The sequence below is a fragment of the Paroedura picta genome, chromosome 3 (genome assembly GCF_049243985.1).
Source record: "Paroedura picta isolate Pp20150507F chromosome 3, Ppicta_v3.0, whole genome shotgun sequence".
Taxonomy (NCBI): domain Eukaryota; kingdom Metazoa; phylum Chordata; class Lepidosauria; order Squamata; family Gekkonidae; genus Paroedura; species Paroedura picta.
In genome coordinates, this window is record NC_135371.1 from 135,771,484 (window position 1) to 135,797,711 (window position 26,228).

The 26,228-nt window shown below is 42.2% G+C and overlaps 1 protein-coding gene across 3 annotated transcripts in view; it reads left to right on the forward strand.

Moving 5' to 3' along the window:
• Positions 1–26,228, forward strand: part of PGS1 (phosphatidylglycerophosphate synthase 1) — a 45,993-nt gene that overhangs the window by 1,603 nt on the left and 18,162 nt on the right. For all 3 annotated transcript variants that reach the window (XR_013229461.1, XR_013229460.1, XM_077328116.1), the window contains exons 2-6: positions 8,851–9,040; positions 10,254–10,331; positions 18,999–19,098; positions 19,581–19,770; positions 20,079–20,257. Coding sequence is in view for 1 of the 3 variants with exons in the window: in XM_077328116.1 (XP_077184231.1) it covers positions 8,851–9,040; positions 10,254–10,331; positions 18,999–19,098; positions 19,581–19,770; positions 20,079–20,257 (737 nt within the window). In the remaining 2 variants the exon portion in view is untranslated. The remainder of the gene's footprint in view (positions 1–8,850; positions 9,041–10,253; positions 10,332–18,998; positions 19,099–19,580; positions 19,771–20,078; positions 20,258–26,228) is intronic.

A 26,228-nucleotide genomic window follows, 5' to 3' on the forward strand; every position in this document is an offset into this window, starting at 1 on the left:
CAAAAGTGCGTCTAGTCAAGGCTATGGTATTCCCAGTTGCAATGTATGGCTGCGAAAGTTGGACCATAAGGAAGGCCGAGCATCAAAGAATTGAGGCTTTTGAACTCTGGTGCTGGAGAAGACTCTTGCGAGACCCTTGGACTGCAAGGCGAACAAACCGGTCAGTCCTAGAGGAGATCAGCCCTGACTGCTCCTTAGAAGGCCAGATCCTGAAGATGAACCTCAAATACTTTGGCCACCTCATGAGAAGGAAGGACGCCCTGGAGAAGAGCCTAATGCTGGGAGCGATCGAGGTTAAAAGAAGAAGGGGACAACAGAGAATGAGGTGGCTGGATGGAGTCACTGAAGCAGTCGGTGCAAACTTAAATGGACTCCGGGGAATGGTAGAGGACAGGAAGGCCTGGAGGATCATTGTCCATGGGGTCGCGATGGGTCGGACACAACTTCGCACCTAACAACAACAACAACAATATAGTTTGTCTATAATATATAATGCAATATATACAATGTATATTATATATATATATAGACACAGATATATATGTTATATATATATATATATAAAAAATAGAGATCATGTTGCTGCTCAGTTTGGGCCATAGTATATCCGCTTTGTACCAAACAGGAAATTTGGCTTTGCTAACTTGAGTCAGGCTTCTTCGCGACATTTCCCATTACTTTCTGTGCTGCAAATACAATTATTGTGCTGAATACAATTATTGATACTGAATATAGCAAATGTGTAAAGGATGAATAACATCTCCTGTGGGACGCTGATCAGATTAGAATGCTTGATGAGTGTTCAGAGATTAGGTGCACTGATTTTTAGTTGTATTTTGCTGCAGAAACTGCAGTGTGACCACTGAAATTGCGCTTGCAATTGAGCATGGAACAGCTGTTTAATACTATTTCTAAAGCAATGGCATAGAAGGAAAGGTTTGGGATTCCGATGCTACAGCTACTGAGTGATGAACGTGTCTGTTGTTGAGTGATGAATCCGTATATGCTATTAAAGGCTTGTTGTTGTTGTTGTTGAGTGATGAATCCACGGTGTTTACACTTGGATGCAAACAAGCTTTCTTTGGTGTCTTATTTTTGTTTGCCTGAGGGTTTTGTATATTAATACTATAGGCATATGAAAAATTCATATAGTTTTTAGCACAAATAGCTGTTTGTCAATAGCATGTTACTGTGTCTTATTTTAGAATCATAGAATCATAGAATAATAGAGTTGGAAGGGACCTCATGGGTCATTAGTCCAACCCCCTGCATTTTGCTCAATTCACTGCACTCTTCATCAAATCAGCCTTCAAGGGGACACTTAAAAGTGAATATAGCAAAGGTAAAAAAGTGAAAATCATATGGTCTGCCTGTAAGACCTCTCTAAATAAATGGGACTGATGTGTTCTGTGTTTCAGAATTTTGTGGAAGAGATGAAGTAAGATGATTGGAGAAACTAAGGTGCTTTTCTTAAAGTAATGTCCAGAACTATTTACTTTGTATTTATGATGCTTCTGCCTACAATTTCTAACTAGGATAACATCTTAGGCTATAAGCAGCAAAATTATCTGTCCTTGTAGTCAGTGATCCCCAACCCCCGGTCTAGAGACCGGTATCGGTTCGTGGATCAGTTGGTACCAGGCCACGGCTCTGTCTAAGAAGTTAGGTGCTTCAGCCCACCAACGTCGACCCAACTTTGGAGAAGTCCAGGTCACAAAGCTTCCCTTCTCCGTTCCTGCTCTGATTAGGACTCCCTCATCTCACGTCCAGGAGCGCCTTATTCCCAGGGCAGCACACAGAACTCCACGGCAACAAGGTTCATCACGAAGAGTGCTTGCACTCGAAAACTCACGCCCTGAATAAATCTTTGTTGGTCTTAAAGGTGCTACTGGACTCTGATTCTGTTGTGTTACTTCAGACCAACACAGCTACCCATTTGAATCTAAAAATATGCTGTAACTGAAACGTCCATTAAAATCCCCGCCAGCATTGAGGAGGCAGTCAACAGTGGTGGGGTGACTGCAAGGGAAGAGGTGCCTTGTGCAGTGGCCACTTGAAGACACAAACAGGCAAGCCACCACTGCCAGGGGATGGGAAGGGCCACCATGTCAAGCCGGCGACAGGACATACTTAACTCCATCAGGGATGGGAAGGGCTATAATGTCCTGCATGGAGGGCTCACATTCCTCAGAAGCCTCCTGGGTGGGGGGCCGAGAAGGCCAGTCGGGCATCTACGAAGGAGGTGGATGGGCATTGCAGCCACCAGCAAGAAGGTGAGGCAGGCCCTCCACAGAGGAGACCTGTCATTCAAAACCTTCCGTTCCACTCTGTTTCTGAAATTCCCCTGCAATAAAACAGCTAGTCTGAGGTCCCCATTGACTGCCATCGGAGGTTTAAATGCTGTACAGGTTCTTGAGTTTTGCAGTGCAGCCAAGCCCTTGGTGTAGCGGTTTGACCTGCCCAACCCATGCAGAGAATGGAAGGGCACTTAGCGCATGTATTTTATATGCATTTTTGGGATAGGGTATTCATTTGTTTTCATTGCATTGAAGTTTGTGCTACATCATTTCTGGTCAATCATAATTTGCTTTCATTTCTGTTAGCATATCTTGATCCCTCTTGAGGCTCTTTATTTCTGCAGTGCCCTGCTGAACCTTTATAGTTAGAACAGTTTCATCCACTATTCAGTTTCACAGCTGACCTATATTGTGATAGGCATACAAACAACAGTTTTAATATTTATATCTTCCATTATTGCACTGTTTTGTTGTTGTTGTTTTTACTCAAATGACTTTCCACTTTCTTTAGAATGTTTCTATGTTGTTTCTCCAAGGAACCTGCTCAGGTGGCTTACTGAATAAACTATGTTTAAATATTTTTTTTGAAGACTTAATTTATCCTGTCTCTCCAGGGGTCTATTGGATTTTCTCATGGTGGCTGTCACTTCAAATTATTAGTGACCAAATTTGCAAAGTTTTATATCTTATTGGCATAGGGGGAAAAACAAGGATGTTGCCCCTTCAATTAAAAACAGCTTAGGAATGTTTGCTGTGGTGAGAGGAAAGGCATATCCGTTTCACTCTCCGGTCCTACTCTTTGCAGCTTTTGCACAAATTTCTCTACAATTCAGCAAGCTCTAGACCAGGGGTAGTCAAACTGCAGTGTTCCAGATGTCCGTGGACTACAATTCCCATGAGCCCCTGCCAGCAAATGCTCACGGGAATTGTAGTCCATGGACATTTGGAGGGCCGCAGTTTGCTGGCAGGGGCTCATGGGAATTGTAGTCCATGGACATTTGGAGGGCCGCAGTTTGACTACCCCTGCTCTAGACCATAGCTGCAATGAAGATTTGCCTTGCCATTGGCCGGCAGCACAATGGCTGTTTCTTCTGACAGTGTTTGAGCTTTGAGATCTAAGCTCATTTTGAGGCACTGGAACAAAAGACAGTGGCCAATTGAATCAGATGCTCACTACAGATCTGAAAAAAATGGGAAGCTACCATAGAGGTAGCGGAAGGGTTAATGGCTAACATAGCCATCCAGAACAAAAATGAAATGTTTATACAGATGATACTATCAGGTGAAGACGTTTGAGGGCCTACATTTGAATTTCCCCAATCTAGTTTCTTGATTCCGAGCTATAGCATTATCTGGCAATCCATATAGATATAATACTCCTACAAATCTCTTCATACTACCTAAAGTTATGCTGGTTGGGTGTCAAGAAAAGGAGAAACTATTTTCTGCAAATGCTGACCTTTTCACCTAAAACAGGTGGCTTTCACCAAGTCCTGTTCACATATCAAGAAAAGTCTTTGAATATCCGTTAATTGTAGAGGTAGATTGTCAGAAGACATCTACCACTTGAGGCCATCAGGTGCCACAGGACTTCTTTAGCTCTATTTTACTGAAGTGGCATAATGCTTAAGGACATTCATGGTTCAGGTATACTTTTCTAGTCAGCATGTTGTCCTGGAGACTTTACAGTTTTCAAATAAGGGGAATTTGGGTACATTTTAAAGCAAATATTTGTTCTCAGTTGCCGCTGCAAAACGGGCATGGCAACTTAATTGGGTTTCTTAAAGAACAAAATGTATGCAAAACACTTTGTGTTCTGTAAAATGCACATAATGGCCACATTCCCTTTTTGCACCATTGAAGAAGGAAAACATTAAAATTGTATTTGGTGATGGTGAGTCTTACATTATCTGGGAAAAACTATTCACTACTGGTGTTACAGGAAGTATGTTGCATTCAGCAGATGTTCTGACTTTCCCCCCTTTATGCCAGCTCATCTGTGTACTGTAAAACTTACTGTATTCAAAACAAATCTTTCTTTTAATAAATGTGTTATAAAGAGATGGCAAACAATGAGTTCTGTGTTCACAAACATCCTCCCCTTGGCCCTTTTCCCAAACTTATGGATTGTTGTCAAGGCATAATTTTGTTTCCAGTTTCCATAAAGAATCTATTTCTGGGAAAGTAGTTGGTTGGATTAAATGTGATCTGAAAATTAAGGAGACCCAGGAGGCAGAGAATTCTGTACGACACAAATACAGAAGCTCTCTTTCTAATGCAACTTCTGATGACTTCCACTGTTTATGTTATACTGTTATGTTATACTGTCACCCGGTTTATGAATTAATAATATGAATGTTATTATATGTATGATTTCATGTATAGTTTCAGTTATATGTAAACTGCTCTGAGCCTTCGGGGAGGGCGATATATAAATATGAATAAAGAAAGAAAGAAAAACGGCTTTGTGATTCTTTTTAAACTGTTCTGTCTGCTTAGTTGTGGCAGGAAGATGATACTGGTTTGTTTGGTAGACATAGCTTCCTTACCTCTGGCTTTTCAGTAGTTTAGCAAGCAGGCAAATATGCTTTACATGATTTGCTTTCCACCATTCTTATAATGCCATACTTGGTGCCATATTTTGAAACGGAGGCAAAGTATTCAAATTAAGTAATTTATGTAGATTTGCTGAATAGATTCCAAGCATAATTTTGAATTTCTGCTTTCTTGGTCCCATTACTATAGTCCTAAGGGTAGGGAGATTAGTCTGTCTTGTTAAATTGGTTTTCCTGTATGCACTTTATTATTTGGCATTAAGTGGCATTAAGCTTTCGAGTGCAAGCAAGAGTAGGAGGGCTGAATTTGATTATTCAGCATCTTCAGGAATGAAAAGATTCTTGCAGGACTAGCTATAAAGTTCTGTACTTCTGCTCTAGGCTTTTTCTAATTTAACATTTTATTTTTAGAATTTTGTTTGTTTGCATGAGCGCCTTTTAATTTTGGTATAGAAACACCTTGTTCTTTTATCTGATCTACATTCTTTTAGGATAACCTTCCCTTTAGGATAATGATAATGAAATGCTGATTCTGTGAATTTAGGCAGATTGTAATTTCGGCAGAAGAGATTGTGTTGGTGCTTGGCTCTTGTGGCCCTTTCTTGCATGCCCAAGGAAATGCTGATCACCACTTTGGGGTCCAGATCCAAATTTGTTCCAGGCCAGACTGGCCAGGGATTCTTTTTTGGGGGGGGGCATGGAATTGGGATCACTGTGGGTAGCCAGGTAGTTCTGTATTTCTTGCGTTCTATTGGGGTGGGATTTGGACTAGATGACCCTGGAGGCTCTTTCCAACTCTATGATTCTAACCAGAAAGGTGAACATTCAGACTATGTGTTGCATCCAGTAAGCATGACTCAGTTAAAGTAAGGGGAAACCAGAGTCGGAGGACATATGTTCACGCCCAGCCTTTTAAGTATCTTAGTAGTTTAAGGAAGTTACCCTCAAGCCTTTATTGTTAGTTTGTTGCATCAGTGTGTTAGCAATAAAACTAGTTTCCCAGATTCAGTCACTTAACCCAGAAATACAGTAATACAGATGCAGGCATTCCAGTGAATCAGGAGTCATGGGCAGAGACCGCTGTGCTGTGGCTTGTGTGGGTGATAAGCGCTATGATATATATCCTGCAGTTTTGGTAGGGTAACTGAGGTTTAACAAGAACTGTGGTGTTTGATCTCATTTTGTCGGGATATTAAAAATAGAATTTTCCAAACCCCAGATGTATAAATAGCAGATAGATTAAATTCTGAAAAGCAAGACCCCCTTTTCAGTTGGCTTTCCCTTCCAAGTAATTGTGATGTTGTTTCTCTGTGAGCTTGAAGAGCCCTTTTCTAGCTTAGGCTATTATTTCTGTACTGTGGTTTCTGTTAACTGGTTTTCAATGCAGTGCAGGTTTGCTATAGCAGCCTTGGCAGGTAAACAGTTGATATTTAAGTGGGTTATTTTTAGGTAGCTTTTTTCCAGTTATCTATTTTGGTAGAAATACTTTTTGTCCTATTGATTATTTCTGAGTTCATTAACTAGAAAGGGATTTGCATGTTGCATTTGTATTAATTTATGCATTTATTTATATATTCATTTATATTCTGATTTGTAGTGGGAACTGACAGGGACTTAGAGCACTGTTCCTTTCCTCTCCATCTTTTCACAACAACATTGTGAGGTAGGCTGGGCTGTGTGAATGAGACTGGCTTAAGCCACCCAGTGAGCTCCTGAGGTACAAGTGAGGGTTTGAGCTTGTGTTTCCCAAGATCCTAGTCAAGTGCTATCTGCTACTTCTTGCCAGCATAGTAGTTGTATTTAAATTGTCACAGTTCCTTTGAAAATGTTGAACATAAAGCATACAACATATTCACCATGATCCCAGGGAGTGTAAGGGCTGTGATTTCCCTGAAGAGCAGCAATACTTTCACATGAAACAATATGTGTGGCTTTTGAAATCTGGGAAAGTTTAAAAGAGGGGTTTGTGAAGTGTCACTTTGCTCTTTGCTAAGGAAAACTTAAGGATTCCTCTGTAGGGAATCTCTTAGAAGTGTGTAAAGGAATTAGGTTTTTAAAAGGTATCAGAATTCTCTCTCTATAGATTGATAGAGCAGTATTGATCCAAACTCAATAGAATCTTGCCACTGCTTTTTTAGTTGATCATTCAAAGACCACATCAGATAAATGCTTCTTAAAGTTCTCCTTTTCGTGTAAGGAAAATGGAAAATTTCCCTTTTGAGTTACTGTAATTCAGTATTGCCAAAGTGGTGCCCAGTCCCTGGAACCACTGAAAAACAAAATTGCTAGGAATTCTTGCACATTCTGAGTCAGATTGCCGTTGTGATGAATAGACAGTGACCAACTGGTGGGCTTTCTGGGAAACGCAGTGGCAAACTCTTGTTTTCTTTGTGCAAGGATGCATGCAAACCTTGTGAAGATTCAACATTTATCACGAAGCAAAGAAGTGAAATCATCTTCCTGGAATCTGTGGTCGTTCTAGCTTTGGACCAAGAGTTCCTCATAACCAAGAGTTCCTCATAAAATTCTGGTAAAGGTCATGCCTGAGAGAGTTTTGTAGTAAGGTGATGATGGGGTGTGTCACAGCAGATAGTAACCATGTAACAGTGTGGTAGAAAGTGCTTGTGAACAATCTAAAATGAGACGGTGTCTTGCGAGATGTTAAAAGACCAGCAAGATGTTAACTCTTTTAGTCCATGAAAACTTATTACAAAGTTAAAATGTGTTGGTTTTTAATATGCCACAAGGTATTTTTCTTTTCTCTCTCTCTCTCTGTTTTTTTTTTTTTTTTTTGCTGCAAGACTAGGAATTGTAAGATTTTTAGTGTGAGTGTAGAAGTTTTTGGGGAAATGCATTGCTCAAGTGAAATTGTATCAATCCACCAGTTGTGACTAGTGTTACTTCTTTCTCCCATTGCTCTTTTGGTTTTGTAACATTGGTCAAGGTTGCCAAAATACCAGGTCCTAGAAACTAGGCAGGATGTAGTAATCTGTCGATAGAAGATGTTGATGGCAGCCATATTCAACCATGGGAGATGGATTCCAAGGGTTCCAGGACCTACATTGAGGAATTGTGCTGTTCGCACTGCTGATTACCAACCTGCGTGACTCTTATTCCATATGGGCCCCACATCCTCAGAACTCAGTTTTCTGGGGTTGGAAAATAGCAGCTGGGGCAAAAAGCAGTGGGGAAGATCTTTGCATGAGTGGATCATTGGTTTCAGTTCATTGGGTTCTGGAAAACAGAGTTTTTTCCTGCTTTGCTGTAGTGGTAGTATGTGTGGCAGTTTTATAGTAATGGGCCTAATTCAACCAAGACATATTATATAGATAGATGCAATACAACTATTTGGTATTGCTGTTAGGAAAGGGAAATAGTCCCACATGGTCAAAATAAAACAATATTTGTGTAGCAGCAGTAAACTGAAACAGTTGAGACACCCATTAAAAACCCAGTTTTTCAAGAAAGGAAACATTGCTCCCTTGGATATTTCAGTTGTGCTTCTATAGGTGGGGTTGGTAGGCTTTCTAAGCCAAGGGCTAGGCAATGTGTACCAAAAGAATATCAGGGCAATGCTTGCCCAGTCACACTGGAAGCACACAGAATTGCACTAACTTATTTTAGTCTCTTGGGTAGAGAATTGGCCTTCTGTGGCTTTGGAAGTGGTTTGCCATGTAGCTGTTAGCCACATGTGCTGGGAGTTACCTGCTTTTATTCTACCTGCTGGTTTTTGTTTTTGTTTTTGCTTCTCTTTCACAATGTTGGTCACCTTTCTAGCTTTTCAAACAGCCTATCCTCCATAGCGCTAAAGGGTCCACTCTGCCTTCTGCTTGCAGTATGGTATTTCCTTTCCTGTCAAAAATGACAATGGCTGTGAATAATGTAGGTAAAAGGCAGATGTGAAATGCAATCTTGTTAAATGTAATTGTTTAAACTGTACCCTCTTTCTCATACGCTGTTTCAACACATAAATTTTACTCACTTCTTTCTCCTATTAGGTCATCATGGCTGTTGTTGGCTCCCTTACTGTCTCCTGCTGTTCCTCAGTTAACAGCTCCACCTTGCTGCCTCTGCCCTGAAGGATCCCATAAGTTTCAGTGGATTAGAAACTTTGTTCCGGAGTTTGGGATTGCCAGTTCCTGTGTCAAAGTGCTTTCATCCCCAACTGAATTCTTTGAGCTTATGAAGGTGATTGGTGTACTTCCAACGTATGTGATTGAGGGTGGGGAAAAAGGTATAGAGGTCTAGTGTTGTGTTTGTGTCTGGTGCTTTCTTTCTCATTACATTTTAAAGTGGCAGCCTTCTGTTTCAAAAGGGCACAGGAGTTCTAAAACAGCCCTCTAAATAAAACTGCATTCTCAAAGTGATTGCGATACTAACTTACAGAGCAACCTTGTCTTGCCCTTCCTTAATACATGTACTAGTAAATCCTGCCTCTACTGAAGGGAGATTGCTAGAGTCTAAAGTCAGAACCAGAAGGTAAGTAGGGAAATCCCTTTTTCCAGGTGTTGTGTCTTTTCCTTCTCTTTATGGTAAAACAGGTCATAGTTCAGTTATACTGAACTGATTTGCATGTACACTTTTTCTTAATTCCTGGTACCTCCACTTAAAAAAAAATCCAAACAAACCAACCCTGAATCTGTGGTAGCAGGTCTGGGAAAGATCTTTGCCTGAAACTCTGGGGAGAATCTGCCTGTCATAATGGATGGTACAGGTTAGGAGGACTTAGTTTAAAATGGCTTCATATATTAAAAGTTAGGCCCTTCAAACAAAGCAGGTGAGAATGCTGCTTTGTCCACTTGCATCTAGAAAAGTAACATGCCTCACTACATTATAGGTGGAGTAAGAATTGTTCTCTCAGCTAATTTCAAAATCAAGTTTGTTGGCAGTATCTAATTGAAGAAAATATGCTTGTAGAGGGGAATCCCAGTACTTTGCTCCATGAAGTTAAGTTGGCACCGAGCATATCTGCCTGGGTGTTGGCATACAGTAACTAAACCTTCCTTTAATTTCCTGCTTGGATCTGGGCAGTTCAGTTCCTTAATGTCATGCAAGCTTTGGGCTGTGGCTTCCTGGCAAGCAGCTTTGACTTGCACTGCTCCTCCTAAATGTACTTAACTTTTGTTTTCTGCAAGAGTCTTTGATCAGGGAAGCATGCCTGATTTTTCTAGTGGAAGATTATTGCCTGCTAGTGGGGTTCAAGGCACTGGTTTCTGAACATGCACAGAAAAAGTGGTCCCTCACAACTCAGATACCATCTCCATATTCCATTCAGTTGTGGGTAGATTTCCTTCTCTTTCTTGTAGGCTTGATTCCAGATAGTTTGATTGCGTTGTGTGCCCAATTGGAAGGTCCTTGGGTGAAAAACCAGTGAACCTAACAATTTCTTTCTTTTACTCAGGGACAGATAAAGGTGGCCAAGAAGCGAGTGGTTCTAGCTTCACTCTACCTTGGAACAGGATCTCTGGAACAAGAACTAGTAAGTGTTGGTACCTGCATAAGTTTGCAAGAAGCTTTTCAGAGGTGTCATAGGCAATATTTTCTCCTGAAGATGTTGGATTTTTATTTTACCATCTTAATTCACAACATCTCTAGAATAATGAAGGCAAGACATGCAGAATTGCAATGTTAAATTGCTGCTAGGAGTTAAAGTGCAGCTAGGAATTATATAGGTTTCTCATGGAACTGTTTGCCACATTCTGGCTCTGCTCATACTTTTGCAAATAAAGCTGGGCACAAACCTGGTTTATTGTGCTTGTGCCCTCCCATCTTCCTCGCTCATCCCAGTTAAAAGCATAGTGATTTCAATACCTAAATTACTGTGACATCTGGATGTGGGTGTCTGGACAATATGGAGTTTTATTTCACACAAAGCAAGTTGCTAAATCATGGTTTAATCCTGGCTTTTGTGGATGCAGCAACACAGTCAGCCAGGTTTGTTCATGAAGGCTGAGTGCAGCTTCCAGCATTGCCTTGAAAAATAGCAAGCATACCTAGTGGGGAAGCTAGCTTGTTTTGTGTCTCTTGTGGGGAGAGGAAAGGGAAGGCGACTGTAAGCCGCTTTGGGCCTCCTTTGAGTAGAGAAAAGCGGCATATAAGAACCAACTCCTCCTCCTCCTCCTCCTCCTCCCACTATTTGGATTTGGCGTACTGGAGCAGGTGGAATGCTTAGCGTGATTGTTTTTCTGAGCACTTTATGAATAAAATCATTCATTCATTCATTCATTTGATTTTTAGCCCACCTCTTTCAAATGACTCAAGGCGGATTACATCAGACATAAAAACCCAGTAATTGCTCCATGAGTTCTCAATAGCTATCAATCACTCTCAAACGTTTCATTCTTGAGCAAGGTGATTAAGGACAGCTCCAAGCTTTCCTGGCTGAGGCAAATTGTTTGGATCTTTTCCAGTCTGTCTATTGTTGTTGTTATGTGCGAAGTCGTGTCCGACCCATCGCGACCCCATGGACAATGATCCTCCAGGCCTTCCTGTCCTCTACCATTCCCCGGAGTCCTTTTAAGTTTGCACCTACTGCTTCAGTGCCTCCATCCAGCCACCTCATTCTCTGTCGTCCCCTTCTTCTTTTGCCCTCGATCGCTCCCAGCATTAGGCTCTTCTCCAGGGAGTCCTTCCTTCTCATGAGGTGGCCAAAGTATTTGAGTTTCATCTTCAGGATCTGGCCTTCTAAGGAGCAGTCAGGGCTGATCTCCTCTAGGACTGACCGGTTTGTTCGCCTTGCAGTCCAAGGGACTCGCAAGAGTCTTCTCCAGCACCAGAGTTCAAAAGCCTCAATTCTTTGACGCTCGGCCTTCCTTATGGTCCAACTCTCGCAGCCATACATTGCAACTGGGAATACCATAGCCTTGACTAAACGCACTTTTGTTGGCAGGGTGATGTCTCTGCTTTTTAGGATGCTGTCTAGATTTGCCATAGCTTTCCTCCCCAGGAGCAAGCGTCTTTTAATTTCTTTGCTGCAGTCCCCATCTGCAGTGATATTGGAGCCCAGGAAAATAAAATCTGTCACTATCTCCATTTCTTCCCCATCTATTTGCCAGGAATTGAGAGGGCCGGATGCCATGATCTTTGTTTTCTTGATGTTGAGTTTCAAGCCAACTTCTGCGCTCTCCTCCTTCACCCGCATCAACAGGCTCTTTAGTTCCTCTTCACTTTCTGCCATTAGAGTGGTATCATCTGCATATCTGAGGTTGTTTATATTTCTCCCTGTAATCTTGATCCCAATTTGTGACTCCTCTAATCCCGCCTTTCTCATGATGTGCTCTGCATACAAGTTAAATAGGCAAGGCGACAGTATACAGCCTTGCCGAACTCCTTTCTCAATTTTGAACCAGTCAGTGATTCCATGTTCAGTTCTCACTGTTGCTTCTTGACCTGCATATAAATTTCTCAAGAGACAAATAAGATGTTCTGGTATTCCCATCTCTTTAAGAACTTGCCACAATTTGTTGTGCTCCACACAATCAAAGGCTTTAGCATAGTCAATGAAGCAGAAGTAGACGTTCTTCTGGTACTCCCTAGCTTTCTCCATGATCCAGTGTACGTTGGCAATTTGATCTCTAGTTCCTCTCCTCTTCAAAATCCTGCCTGTACTTCTGGAAGTTCTCGGTCCACATATTGCTGGATCCTAGCTTGTAGGATTTTGAGCATAACTTTGCTAGCATGAGAAATGAGTGCAATGGTGCGGTAGTTTGAATATTCTTTGGCATTGTCCTTCTTTGGGATTGGAATGTAAACTGACCTTTTCCAATCCTGTGGCCATTGTTGAGTTTTCCAAATTTGCTGGCATATTGAGTGTAGCACTTTTACTGCATCGTCCTTTAAGATCTTGAATAGTTCAACTGGAATGCTGTCACCACCACTAGCTTTATTGTTGCTCAGACTTCCTAAGGCCCATTTGACTTCACATTCCAGGATGTCTGGCTCCAGGTCAGTAACTACCCCAATGTGGTCATCAGGGATGTTAAGCTCGCTCTTGTATAGTTCTTCTGTATAATTTTGCCACCTTTGTTTAATCTCTTCTGCTTCTGTGAGGTCCCTACCATTTTGGTCCCTTATCATACCCAACTTTGCATGAAACATTCTCTTCATATCTCCAATTTTCTTGAAAAGATCTCTGGTCCTCCCCATTCTATTGTTTTCTTCTATTTGTTTGCACTGTTCATTTAAGAAGGCATTCTTTTCTCTTCTAGCTTTTCTCTGGAATTCTGCATTCAATTGGGTGTATCTTTCTCTTTCTCCCTTGCCTTTCATTTCCCTTCTCTACTTAGCTATTTGTAAAGCTTCCTCAGACAGCCATTTTGATTTCTTGCATTTCTTTTTCTTTGGGATGGTTTTAGTTGCTACCTCTTGTACAATGTTGCGAACCTCCGTCCATAGTTCTTCAGGCACTCTGTCTATCAGATCTAATTCCTTAAATCTATTTGTCACCTCTACTGAGTATTCGTTGGGGATATGATTTAGTTCATACCTGAGTGGCCCAGTGCTTTTCTCTACTTTCTTCAATTTAAGCCTAAATTTTGCAACAAGAAGCTCATGATCTGAACCACAATCAGTTCCTGGTCTTGTTTTTATTGACTGGATAGAACTTTTCCATCTTTGGCTGCAGAGCACATAGTCAATCTGATTTCTGTGTTGACCGTCTGGTGATGTCCATGTGTAGAGTCGTCTCTTGGGTTGTTGGAAAAGAGTGTTTGCTATGACCATTGTATTCTCTTGACAAAATTCTACCAGACTGTGCCCTGCTTCATTTTGTACTCCAAGGCCAAACTTGCCTGTTATCCCGGTTATCTTTTGGCTTCCTACTTTAGCATTCCAATCCCCCATGATGATAAGCACATCATTTTTTGGCGTTGCTTCTAGAAGGTGTTGTAGGGCTTCATAGAACTGATCAACTTCATCCTCTTCAGCAGTAGTGGTTGGGGCATAGACCTGGATCACTGTGATGTTGAATGGTTTGCCTTGGATTCGAACTGAGATCATTCTGTCATTTTGGGGATTGTATCCCAAGACTGCTTTTCCTACTCTCTTATTGATTATGAAGGCTACTCCATTTCTTCTGCGAGATTCTTGTCCACAGTAGTATACCTGATGGTCATCTGAATTAAATTCACCCATTCCTGTCCATTTTAGTTCAGTGATTCCTAAAATGTCGATGTTCAGTCTTGTCATTTCTTGTTTAACCACGTCCAGCTTACCTTGATTCATGGATCTGACGTTCCAGGTTCCTATGGAATAAAAAATCTTTACAGCATTGGACTGTCTTTTCACCACCAGTTACTTCCACAACTGAGCGTTCTTTCGGCTTTGGCCCAGTCGCTTCATTCATTCTGGCGCTACTCGTACTAGCCGTCTGCTCATCCCCAGTAGCATATTGGACACCTTCTGACCTGAGGGGCTCATCTTCCAGCGTCATATCGTTATGCCTATTGGAACTGTCCATAGAGTTTTCATGGCAAAGATACTGGAGTGGTTTGCCGTTTCCTTCTCCAGTGGATCACCTTTTGTCAGAGCTCTCAGCTATGACCTGTCCATCTTGGGTGGCCCTGCATGGTATAGCTCATAGCTTCACTGAACTACGCAAGCCCCCTTGCCACAACAAGGCAGCGATCCTTGAAGGGGGAGTCTGTCTATAAGCCTGGTTAAATGACTGAGACAGTCTTGGTTGCCATGGTGGATGACCTATACTGGGAGATGAACAGAGAGAATCTGACTCTGTTGATTCCCCTTGACCTCTCACAGCCTTTTGATAGCTGCCTTTCTGTGCTGGGAGCGGTAGGTGCCATTCTGTTGTGCTTCTGGTCCCACCTTGAAGGGAATGTTCTCAAAAGTGGTGAGAAGGTGGTGCTGGGAACTGCTGCTCAGCCACTTGCCTTCTTTGGTACCGTGGTACATTAAGCCACTTGTAAGGTGATCTGGAGATTTGGGATGGGACACTCAGCTCTGTCTTATACTTCCAGCTGATCTAAGAGAGGCTGTAGAAACCCTGAACTGCTGTCTGGAGGCAGCTTTAGAGTAGATGTCGGCTAATAAACTAACAATCCTGACAAGACAGAAATGCTGATGGTGGGTGAAAGGTCTGACCTGGGATTTAAGGTGCCACTTGTTCTGGATGGGGTTGCACTCCTTCTGAAGGAACAGGACTGTAGTCTGGGGGTCCTCTTGGATCTGGTCCTACTGCTGAGTAGGAGTGGCCAGGAGTGCCCTTTTATGGTTAGCCAGCTCTGTGGTCTTTCCTAGGCAGAAATGATCTGACTACTATGATACATATCCTGCTTACGTGCAGATTAGATTACAGCAATGTGCTCTACATAGAGATGCAATTGAAAAGTATTTGGAAGTTTCATTTGATGCAGATGTTGACTGGAGTGACTCTTAGGGACCATGTCACTATCGTCCTGTTCCATCTGCACTAGCATTCAGTTTGTTTCTGGGTCCAATTCAAGGTGCTGGTGTGGACGTTTAATAGCCTATATGGTTTAGACCAAAATTCCTGAACTACTTTATGACCCTGCATAACTGCTGCATAATCTTCAGAGGGCTACCTTGGGTGCCTTTGCCTTCTAAGATTAGTCGGCCGACAACTCAGGGTAGAGCCCTCTCAGTAAGGTCTTTGGAACTCTTTTTCCTAGGGAAATTTGCTGTTTCCGTATTCTTCTAATGGGTGAAGACTTTTTTGTTTCTGTTGGCATTCCCTCAGCAATTGCTCTTTCTATCGCAATACATTTAACTGTTGTTTTTTACTTTTGTACTTATTTTAAGCTTTAGTTTTAATATGTTTTAGTGATGTGGCTGTGTGTTAGTTTAAATGAATTTTATTTTAATTTAATTTGTTAGAACCTTGATAGCCCTATGGGGGCAGAAAGGCAGGGCTAAAATTGTGTTAATACAAAAAAAATAATAATAAAAAGGAAAAATGTGACTAGATATTTTCCCAAAACCCTCTTAAGGCAGATTTTGCAGGTGAAATTTGCTTCTTTCTTATTGGATGCTCTTTGGTTCTAAACCAATTTTGAGAGGTCCAGTGAGCAGTTGTAGAGTGGTTGGTATTTGGTGTCATTTTTATTTTAATTGGTGTCAGTTTAGACTGGTAACACTGAGGATTCCCCCTCCCCCTTTATGGTGAGTATTTCTGTGGTTCCCAGATTCAAAAGTCCTGGAAACATATATCACTGTGTTACAAAATAGAAACAAAAACAAAAATAAACAAAAGGGACAATAGAAACCACTTCTAACTACCTCTTTGTTTGCTGAAGAACATGTTTTAGTCTCTTAAAATTTATGCAGCCAAGTTTTGAAGTCTGTCATTGTACTATTATGGAAACCTCTTCAAAAATAGCTCCTTTGTGCTGGAAAAAAAGCCTTTAAAAAGATTTTGGTACACAAATGGCTAGTTTTGATGGAATGTCTGTTTTTGTTTGAGATGCAGAAGCGTACAGTTTTATTCTTCTGTAGCACAGAAAACAGGGACACTGGGGAAATGGCAAAGAGTGTTCTTCCTTTCATCCATGGGTTCTGCTTCTTGATGTTCTATGAGATTTGTTGTACCAACATTGGATTGAACCCCTTATTTGAAGATTGAACAAAATCCTAATGAGAATGCTGGAAGTGAAAGGAGCAAGTGACAGGTGGTCTTTCTTTAAACAAGAGCTATTGCATGCTCAAGCCATGACTGTTCCAGGAAGATGGAAACATGGTAAGGGATTCAAGAAGACTATTTGGATGAACAGAGAACTTCAGGAGAAACTAAGGAAGAAAAAGGAAATGTTCAAGAAATGAAGGGAAGGTCAGAGCCCTAAAGAGGAGTATCTGTAGGTTACAACAGTGGTCCCCAACCTGCGGGCCGCGGCCCGGCGCCGGGCCGCAAAGGCCATGGCGCCGGGCCGCGGCGCCCTCTCCCCGCCCCCCCCCCGCAGTAAAAAACTTCCCAGGCCGCAATCTTGCAGCCCGGGAAGCTTCTTACTGCGGGAGGGCGGGGAGAGGGAATCAGGGCCGGGCTGCGCGGCCCGATCCGCGGGCGCGGCCCGAAGCGTGGGCGTGGCCCGATGCCCTGCCGGTCCCCAGCCTAATAAAGGTTGGGGACCACTGGGTTACAAGGCACTGTAGGTCAGCCATCAGAGAGGCCAAAGCTGGGAGTGAGCTGAGACTGGCCAGTGAAGACCACTATTACAAGAAAAACTTTTTCAGCTATGTGAGGACCAAATGTCAGGTAAACGAGGCAATAGGCCCGCTGTTGGGTGAAGATGGAGAAACTCTGACAGAGGACAGATAGAAAGCAGAAAGGCTCAGTACCTGTTTTGTCTCTGTATTTTCCCAGAAGAATATGGATGGTAGAAGGCAATGGTAGTAGAGATGGTAGTAGGCAAGGTATAGTATCCGGGTGGCAGGTTGTCATGGACAGATAGGTTGTCAAGAGGCACCTGGCTGTATTGGATGAGTTCAGTTCCCCTAGGCCGGATGGGGTGCACCCAAGAGAGCTCAAAGAACTTTCTGGAGAACTTGCAGAATCTTTGTCCATCATCTTTAGTACTTCTTGGAGGGTTGGGGAAGTGCCAGAAGACTGGAAGAGAAGAAATGTTCTCCCAATCTTCAAAAAAGGGAGGAGAGATGATGCAAGAAATGACAGGCCATTGAGTTTGACCTCAACTGCAGGGAAGGTAATGGAGCAGATTTTAACAGGGGCGATCTGCAATAATCTGAAGGACAATTTGTTGATCCAGGAATGTAAGCATGGATTTGTCTTCAATTGGTTCTGCTGGATCAACTTGGTTTCCTTCTTTGACTGAGTGACGGGCTTATTAGATTGTGGAAACTTAGTGGATGTTGTTTACCTAGATTTCAATAAGGTTCTTGACAAGGTTCCCCATGATATTCTGGTGGGTAAACTGGAGGGATTGTAGGCTGGATTTCTGGATGGTTAAGAGGATAGGGAACTGGCTAGAAAATAGCAGCCAAACAGTGCCTGTCAGTGGTATTTTATCAAACAGGGCTTGGTACTGGATCCTGTAGTTTGTGAAAAAGTGATCTTTGGGTACTTGTGCACTGTAAGCTAAATATGAGCAGACAGTGTGATGTGGCGGTAAAGAAGGCAAATGCAGTCTTGGGCTATATCAACCGAGGCATCACTTCAAAATTACAAGATGCCATAGTACCACTATATATTACATTGGTCAGACCCCACCTGGAGTACTGTGTGCAGTTCTAGAGGCCTCACTTCAGAAAGGACATGGACAAAATAGAGAGAGTTCAGAGGAGAACAACGAAAATTATCCGGGCCCTGGGGACCAAACTCTATGAGGAAAGGCTAAGGAACAGGGAATGTTCAGCCTGAAGAATAGGAGGTTGAAAGGGTACGTGATTTGAAATCTTGTCTCTTACAGGAGGGTAAGTAACGGTTCTTGTTGGCAGAAGAGGACCCCCCCCCCCCGGTAATGGGTTTAAACTATGTGTAGAACGATATCGCCTACATATCAGGGAAAAAACTTTCACAGTCAGAGTAGTTAAGCAGTTGCATTGACTCCCTCACAGTGAGCTCTCCCTCACTGACAGTCTTCAAGAAGCAGCTGCACAGATGCTCATCCTGGATGCTTTAGGCCAGCGGTTCTCAACTGCCATCACGCTGCGACCCCAACTGTGACGGCGTGTGCAGGCGCACAACAATCTGAAGGCGGCCATGGCTCCGTCGCCTCCGCTCACCACTGCTGGCTACCTGCTACCAGTGTGGGCCGCCGCTGTAGGCTGCCACGGCAGTAACGAACATGGCGACCCTGCTGGAAGGGGCCAGACGACCCCAAATGGGGTCGGGACCCCAGGGTTGAGACTGATCCAACACTGAGCAGGGAGGTGGACTAGAATCCCCAAGCTGTTTTCTTTCTAGCTAGTTAGCTTTTGTTTGTCTAGCGTTAAAAATATGTGTAACAGAACAGTAAAAAAAAACAGATGGGAACCATTTGTGGACTGCAAGGAGATGTTTGAGAATAAGCACTGTATTAATGGCACATGGAAGTTTAAGAGGAGTGGTTAGGAAATGTGTTTTTTGTAAATTCAATGTTTTGCTTCTATACCTCTTATCTAAAAAATGTGACACACCCTGGGTAGTCTTGTGCTTTCATGTCTGTCCTTATTCCTTCAGGTGGATTGCATTGAAACCGCTTTGGAAAGATCATCACAGACATGTGATTCTTCTAGCCTTAGAGTGTCAATTCTGTTAGACTTCACAAGGGGATCCCGGGGTAAGTATGTATGTTTGGTCATAATTTCTGCTTATTTTGTTGTACTGGGCCAGTTGAGCAAATAGTATATCTCTGCTCAAAAGAACCATTCCAGTTCAAATTAAGTGTGTGTGTGTGTGTAGAGCCAGATTATTTTAGTGTTTATGTTCAAGAAAAATATCCCTTTTGTACCTGCAGGAAATGATAGCCTAGGATACATTTCAGGGTTCAGTTTGTCTTCCCTCCTCGGTGTTTCCCTTTGTCATGGTAGATGGCAGAACTGAAAGTGGAATTCCTCTTGCTGCTGTGAACCGGTGTTACTGCAGCTATCAGAGGACATGTGCATTTCAGTCATTATGGGTAATAGCCATCCAATGTTGAATTTGGCCCATGAAAAATTAAAGATTATAAAACACGGTTTAACTAAGCAACCCCTTATTAAACTGAAAGAAAGGCAATATACTGTTGGAATTCCTGTGAGTCAATTTCATTTTCTCTTTCAGGAAGAAAGAACTCTCGGACCATGCTCCTTCCCCTCCTGAGGAAGTTTTCAGAGCAGGTCCGTGTCTCTCTTTTCCACACTCCTAACCTGCGTGGTCTTCTTCGACTCTTAATCCCTGAGCGATTCAATGAGACCATTGGGCTTCAGCACATCAAGGTTTACCTCTTTGATGATAATGTGATCTTGAGTGGGTGAGTCCCAATTGTAAGGAAACAATTGCTCATTAGAGCCTCGAGAAATTTTGTGATCTTCAGTAAAGTATGGACGGAAAGCATGGAAGATGGAGCATATTACAAATTTTGCTGATGTAGTGTTGTTTTGTCACATTAAGCTGCAACATTGCCACTGTTACAGCTTTGGGGTGCTGAGGAAGGTTAGTGTGGGAAAGGGGCAGCCTTTAGCTACATATGGTTATGGATATCTCTTTTGTGTGTGTGCATTCCTTGTGTGATTTATGCATGCTTTGTCCATTGTCATTCTTTCCCCTTTTTTCCTTTAGGGCCAACTTGAGTGATTCCTACTTCACCAATCGTCAGGACCGCTATGTGTTCCTACGAGATTCACCTGAGATAGCAGACTTCTTCACTGAGCTAGTAGATGCTGTCGGAGATGTTTCCCTGCAATTACAACAAGATAATACAGTCAAGGTTATGGACGGGATGGTCCATCCTTATCAAGGTAGGAGGAGCACCAGTCTAACAATATTTGATTGGTGTTGCATATCCCTTCAACACTCCAGCAAACTCTGATGTTCTCCAGCTGAGGCAAGCATGCCATTTGTGCACTTTTATCACTTCAACTGTTACAAGGCACAAACAAACTCCTCAGGCATTTCCAAAGGGTAGAGAAATGTAGAGATGTTCTGGAGCTGGGTAAAGGTATGTGCTTTGTATGTGGAAGATTTATTTGAGATATGAAGAGGTGTGCCAGCCAGAGTATTGAATATCAAAATCATTTTCAGCTGGAGGTGCAATGGATTGACCTCTGTAAACCATGTGAATTACTAATGAACTATGGCTGCTTCCTGATGGTCCTCCAAGCATGCAAGTTTGGTCCTCCAAGCATGCTGGTGTGGTCAGGTGAAACTGTTTATTGCATGAGGAAAGAACTATGGAAAATATTTAAAAAGTAGTTGATAGAATGTCTCGTCAGAGTGAATACGCCAGTCTCTTGAAAGGATGAGAATGAAGGAAGAACACAGCCCTTACAGTGACAATATTGGTTCACTATGTAAAGAGTCAATATACGCTAAGTTATGGTAGTATTACCTAGGGACATTTCTCACATTGTTTTTCCTCCAGGTGAAATATACCTTTATTTAGTCTGTAAGTTTTGGCATTCTCAAGGTGGCCTTAAAAATTGATTGACTTGATTGTCCATAGCAGAACTCAATAAAATCTCAGTTAGTCAGCCAGGCAAATTTATTGCGAATAGTCAAAAGGCCATTGCAAGCAATCTAAAATCTCAGTGTTTATTCAGTATTTGCTGAAGAGTTTGTGCATTGATGCGTATATGATGATTGTGATCATGTTGGTATATGTTGTATATAGCACATTAGCCATGGGAATGTTCTCCCTCTGTTAGAATGTGAATAAAGCTAATCTCATGCTAATCATAGTAATCATGAAATTGTGTCCAATGACTCATAGCTTTCCCTATTGATCCTCACTTTTAGTAAACTCCCAATAGGAGCAACCACTCCAGCAGTGAGAACCCATGGGGGTCTGCAGGATCTATGAAAGGGGTCCGTGGGAGCTCTGAAATGGCATGGTATGGGTGGGTCCAGGCTGTTTTCTCAGCTCCTGTGAGCTGAGACAGAGTATGGGGAGGTAGCAAAAGAGGACCAAAGATATGGGTAGTGATGTCACTTCCAGGGGTGTGGCAGAGGGTGTGACCAGCTGATATCATTTCCAGGGCTCCTCAAAGTCAAAAAAAAATATTTCAGGGGCTCCTCTACAGTCAAAAGATTGAAAGGGCTAGTCTGGACCTTTTCTCCCCCTTTCCTTGCACCCAGCTTAGTCAGATCTTGCAAAGCAGTAGTTAGGGTGTTACAGCAAGATAAAACAACCGTTTCCTCTCTTAATTTCTCTCCCTTTCCCCCCACACATTTCTTATTTCTTTCTGTTTCCCTTCACCTAATTTTTCTGTGTCCCTGTTTTATTTTCACTTCTTGGTCTCAAGACCTCATCCCTATTCTGCTTGGTGAGAAGAATATATTTAAGAGTAGTATAGTATAGTACTAAACCTTTGTAATATTATGCTGGAGTGCAAAAATGCCCCCTTCACTAAAGTTTCTACTGCAGCGATGATCTTGTTTGATTTTAGTCCTTTGGAAGCAATGAAGGATGGGAGCACCTTCTTTGTGGGGGTGGGGATAGTGTGTTTCTTAACATCCAGTCACTCTTTTGTGATGCTTTGGCTAGTCTTAGTTGGTAAAAATTCATTGAAAGGCAGACTCCTAGCTCTCAAGACTCTCTTGTAGATCTTTGGACTGGCCATTTCTAGGACTAAGAAGCCCTCCCAAGTGTCTGCACAGAATATTAGTGGTTCGATGGAATCCCTCCCTTTGAGTCACATCTGAATTATGGCTTTAAATATATTTTAGAACTGGGCCGAGCTGTCAAATTTCTCATCTAAAAAATGACTCTTATTGTGCCAACTGATTCTCTGTTATTGAGTCAAAATTCACCCAAATTGAATTTTCAGTCAACTTTTTTTCTACTCTCAAATGAAGCAGCCATATTTTGTGCTTTAAAACACAGATTATTAGATCTTGAATATTCAATTTTTTTCTTGTTTAACCTTATATATGTTCTATCAAATTTGATTTACAAATTCCTCATGGAAAGATGGCCCACTATTTCTATAGTCTTGACAACCCTTGCCTGCAAAGAGCTTTCATGATGGCCAGGATGCATATTGTCCCCCCTAACATTCTAACCAGGAGATATCAGAAGATTCCATTTTAGGAGAGGTTATGTTTTGTTGTTGTTGTTATGTGCGAAGTCGTGTCCGACCCATCGCGACCCCATGGACAATGATCCTCCAGGCCTTCCTGTCCTCTACCATTCCCTGGAGTCCTTTTAAGTTTGCACCTACTGCTTCAGTGACTCCATCCATCCACCTCATTCTCTGTCGTCCCCTTCTTCTTTTGCCCTCGATCACTCCCAGCATTAGGCTCTTCTCCAGGGAGTCCTTCCTTCTCATGAGGTGGCCAAAGTATTTGAGTTTCATCTTCAGGATCTGGCCTTCTAAAGAGCAGTCAGGGCTGATCTCCTCTAGGACTGACCGGTTTGTTCGCCTTGCAGTCCAAGGGACTCGCAAGAGTCTTCTCCAGCACCAGAGTTCAAAAGCCTCAATTCTTTGACGCTCGGCCTTCCTTATGGTCCAACTTTCGCAGCCATACATTGCAACTGGGAATACCATAGCCTTGACTAAACGCACTTTTGTTAGTAGGGTGATGTCTCTGCTTTTTAGGATGCTGTCTAGATTTGCCATAGCTTTCCTCCCTAGGAGCAAGCGTCTTTTAATTTCTTTGCTGCAGTCCCCATCTGCAGTGATCTTGGAGCCGAGGAAAATAAAATCTGTCACTATCTCCATTTCTTCCCCATCTATTTGCCAGGAATTGAGAGGGCCGGCTGCCATGATCTTTGTTTTCTTGATGTTGAGTTTCAAGCCAACTTTTGCACTCTCCTCCTTCACCCGCATCAACAGGCTCTTTAGTTCCTCTTCACTTTCTGCCATTAGAGTGGTATCATCTGCATATCTGAGGTTGTTGATATTTCTCCCTGCAATCTTGATCCCAATTTGTGACTCCTCTAATCCCGCCTTTCTCATGATGTGCTCCGCATACAAGTTAAATAGGCAAGGCGACAGTATACAGCCTTGCCGAACTCCTTTCTCAATTTTGAACCAATCCGTGATTCCATGTTCAGTTCTCACTGTTGCTTCTTGACCTGCATATAAATTTCTCAAGAGACAAATAAGATGCTCTGGTATTCCCATCTCTTTAAGAACTTGCCACAATTTGTTGTGCTCCACACAATCAAAGGCTTTAGCATAGTCAATGAAGCAGAAGTAGATGTTCTTCTGGAACTCCCTAGCTTTTTCCATGATCCAGCGTATGTTGGCAATTTGATCTCTAGTTCCTCTACCTCTTCGAAATCCTGCCTGTACTTCTGGAAGTTCTCGGTCCACATATTGCTGGAGCCTAGCTTGTAGGATTTTGAGCATAACTTTGCTAGCATGAGAAATGAGTGCAATGGTGCGGTAGTTTGAACATTCTTTGGCATTGCCCTTCTTTGGGATTGGAATGTAAACTGACCTTTTCCAATCCTGTGGCCATTGCTGAGTTTTCCAAATTTGCTGGCATATTGAGTGTAGCACTTTTACTGCATCGTCCTTTAAGATTTTGAATAGTTCAACTGGAATGCTGTCACCACCACTAGCTTTATTGTTGCTCAGACTTCCTAAGGCCCATTTGACTTCACATTCCAGGATGTCTGGCTCCAGGTCAGTAACTACCCCACTGTGGTCATCAGGGATGTTAAGCTCGCTCTTGTATAGTTCTTCTGTATAATTTTGCCACCTTTGCTTAATCTCTTCTGCTTCTGTGAGGTCCCTACCATTTTGGTCCCTTATCATACCCATCTTTGCATGAAACGTTCTCTTCATATCTCCAATTTTCTTGAAAAGATCTCTGGTCCTCCCCATTCTATTGTTTTCTTCTATTTGTTTGCACTGTTCATTTAAGAAGGCATTCTTATCTCTTCTAGCTTTTCTCTGGAATTCTGCATTCAATTGGGTGTATCTTTCTCTTTCTCCCTTGCCTTTCACTTCCCTTCTCTCCTTAGCTATTTGTAAAGCTTCCTCAGACAGCCATTTTGATTTCTTGCATTTCTTTTTCTTTGGGATGGTTTTAGTTGCTACCTCTTGTACAATGTCGCGAACCTCCGTCCATAGTTCTTCAGGCACTCTGTCTATCAGATCTAATTCCTTAAATCTATTTGTCACCTCTACTGTATATTCGTCGGGGATATGATTTAGTTCGTACCTGAGTGGCCTAGTGCTTTTCCCTACTTTCTTCAATTTAAGCCTAAATTTTGCAACAAGAAGCTCATGATCTGAACCACAATCAGCTCCTGGTCTTGTTTTTATTGCCTGTATAGAACTTTTCCATCTTTGGCTGCAGAGTACATAGTCAATCTGATTTCTGTGTTGACCGTCTGGTGATGTCCATGTGTAGAGTCGTCTCTTGGGTTGTTGGAAAAGAGTGTTTGCTATGACCATTGTATTCTCTTGACAAAATTCTACCAGCCTGTGCCCTGCTTCATTTTGTACTCCAAGGCCAAACTTGCCTGTTATCCCAGTTATCTTTTGGCTTCCTACTTTAGCATTCCAATCCCCCATGATGATAAGCACATCATTTTTTGGCGTTGCTTCTATAAGGTGTTGTAGGGCTTCATAGAACTGATCAACTTCATCCTCTTCAGCAGCAGTGGTTGGGGCATAGACCTGGATCACTGTGATGTTGAATGGTTTGCCTTGGATTCGAACTGAGATCATTCTGTCATTTTGGGGATTGTATCCCAAGACTGCTTTTCCTACTCTCTTATTGATTATGAAGGCTACTCCATTTCTTCTGCGAGATTCTTGTCCACAGTAGTATACCTGATGGTCATCTGAATTAAATTCACCCATTCCATTTTAGTTCACTGATTCCTAAAATGTCGATGTTCAGTCTTCTCATTTCTTGTTTAACCACGTCCAGCTTGCCTTGATTCATGGATCTGACGTTCCAGGTTCCTATGGAATAAAGGTTATGTTTATGCTCAGCAAACCAACCCAATACATCATTCTATATTGCCAGTTTCATGAGGTTCCTCGTGAAGAACTTCTTCTCCCTTTATTGCAGTCTAGGGCAGGGGTAGTCAACCTGTGGTCCTCCAGATGTTCATGGACTACAATTCCCATGAGCCCCTACCAGCAAATCTGGAGGACCACAGGTTGACTACCCCTGGTCTAAGGGATTTGTAAACAGGAAAAGTGCATTTTGATACTTAGTATGCAATTATTCACCTGAAATTGCATCCATGGTAAGAAAATGTTTAGAGTTAGAACTAAGCTGTTTTAGCGTATTTTATTGCAATTATTCTGTTGTTTGTATATATATCTTCAATTGCTTGACTTTTCCCCACTTATATTTTGTAATGCTACAGAATGCCAGTAAAGGGAATGAATGAATGAATGAATGAATGAATGAATGAATGAATGAATGAATGAATGAATGAATCTCAAGGCAAGAGATGTTTGTTGGTGAGTTGCTGTTGTCTGCCTCCATGTCAGCTGTGCGAGATCAGACTATCTTGGGATTATCGAGGTCAGGTCTAGGTGTAATGTGACGGGCCCAAGGTCAGCTAGCTTTCATGACATGAGTGGAGATTTAAAACTAGATTTCCCAGATCCTAGTCCAGCACTTTAGGTAGTACACCACACTGGATCTCGTGTGGAATACTGTCTTGGGATTTGATTTTAACTGGCATGATTATATGTATTAAATACAAGAAATTTTTCATTGTGTTCCTTTTCTGATCAATGAATCCAATGTTTGGGTTCAATGCCACCATTCAGACCAACATGGCTACCCTCC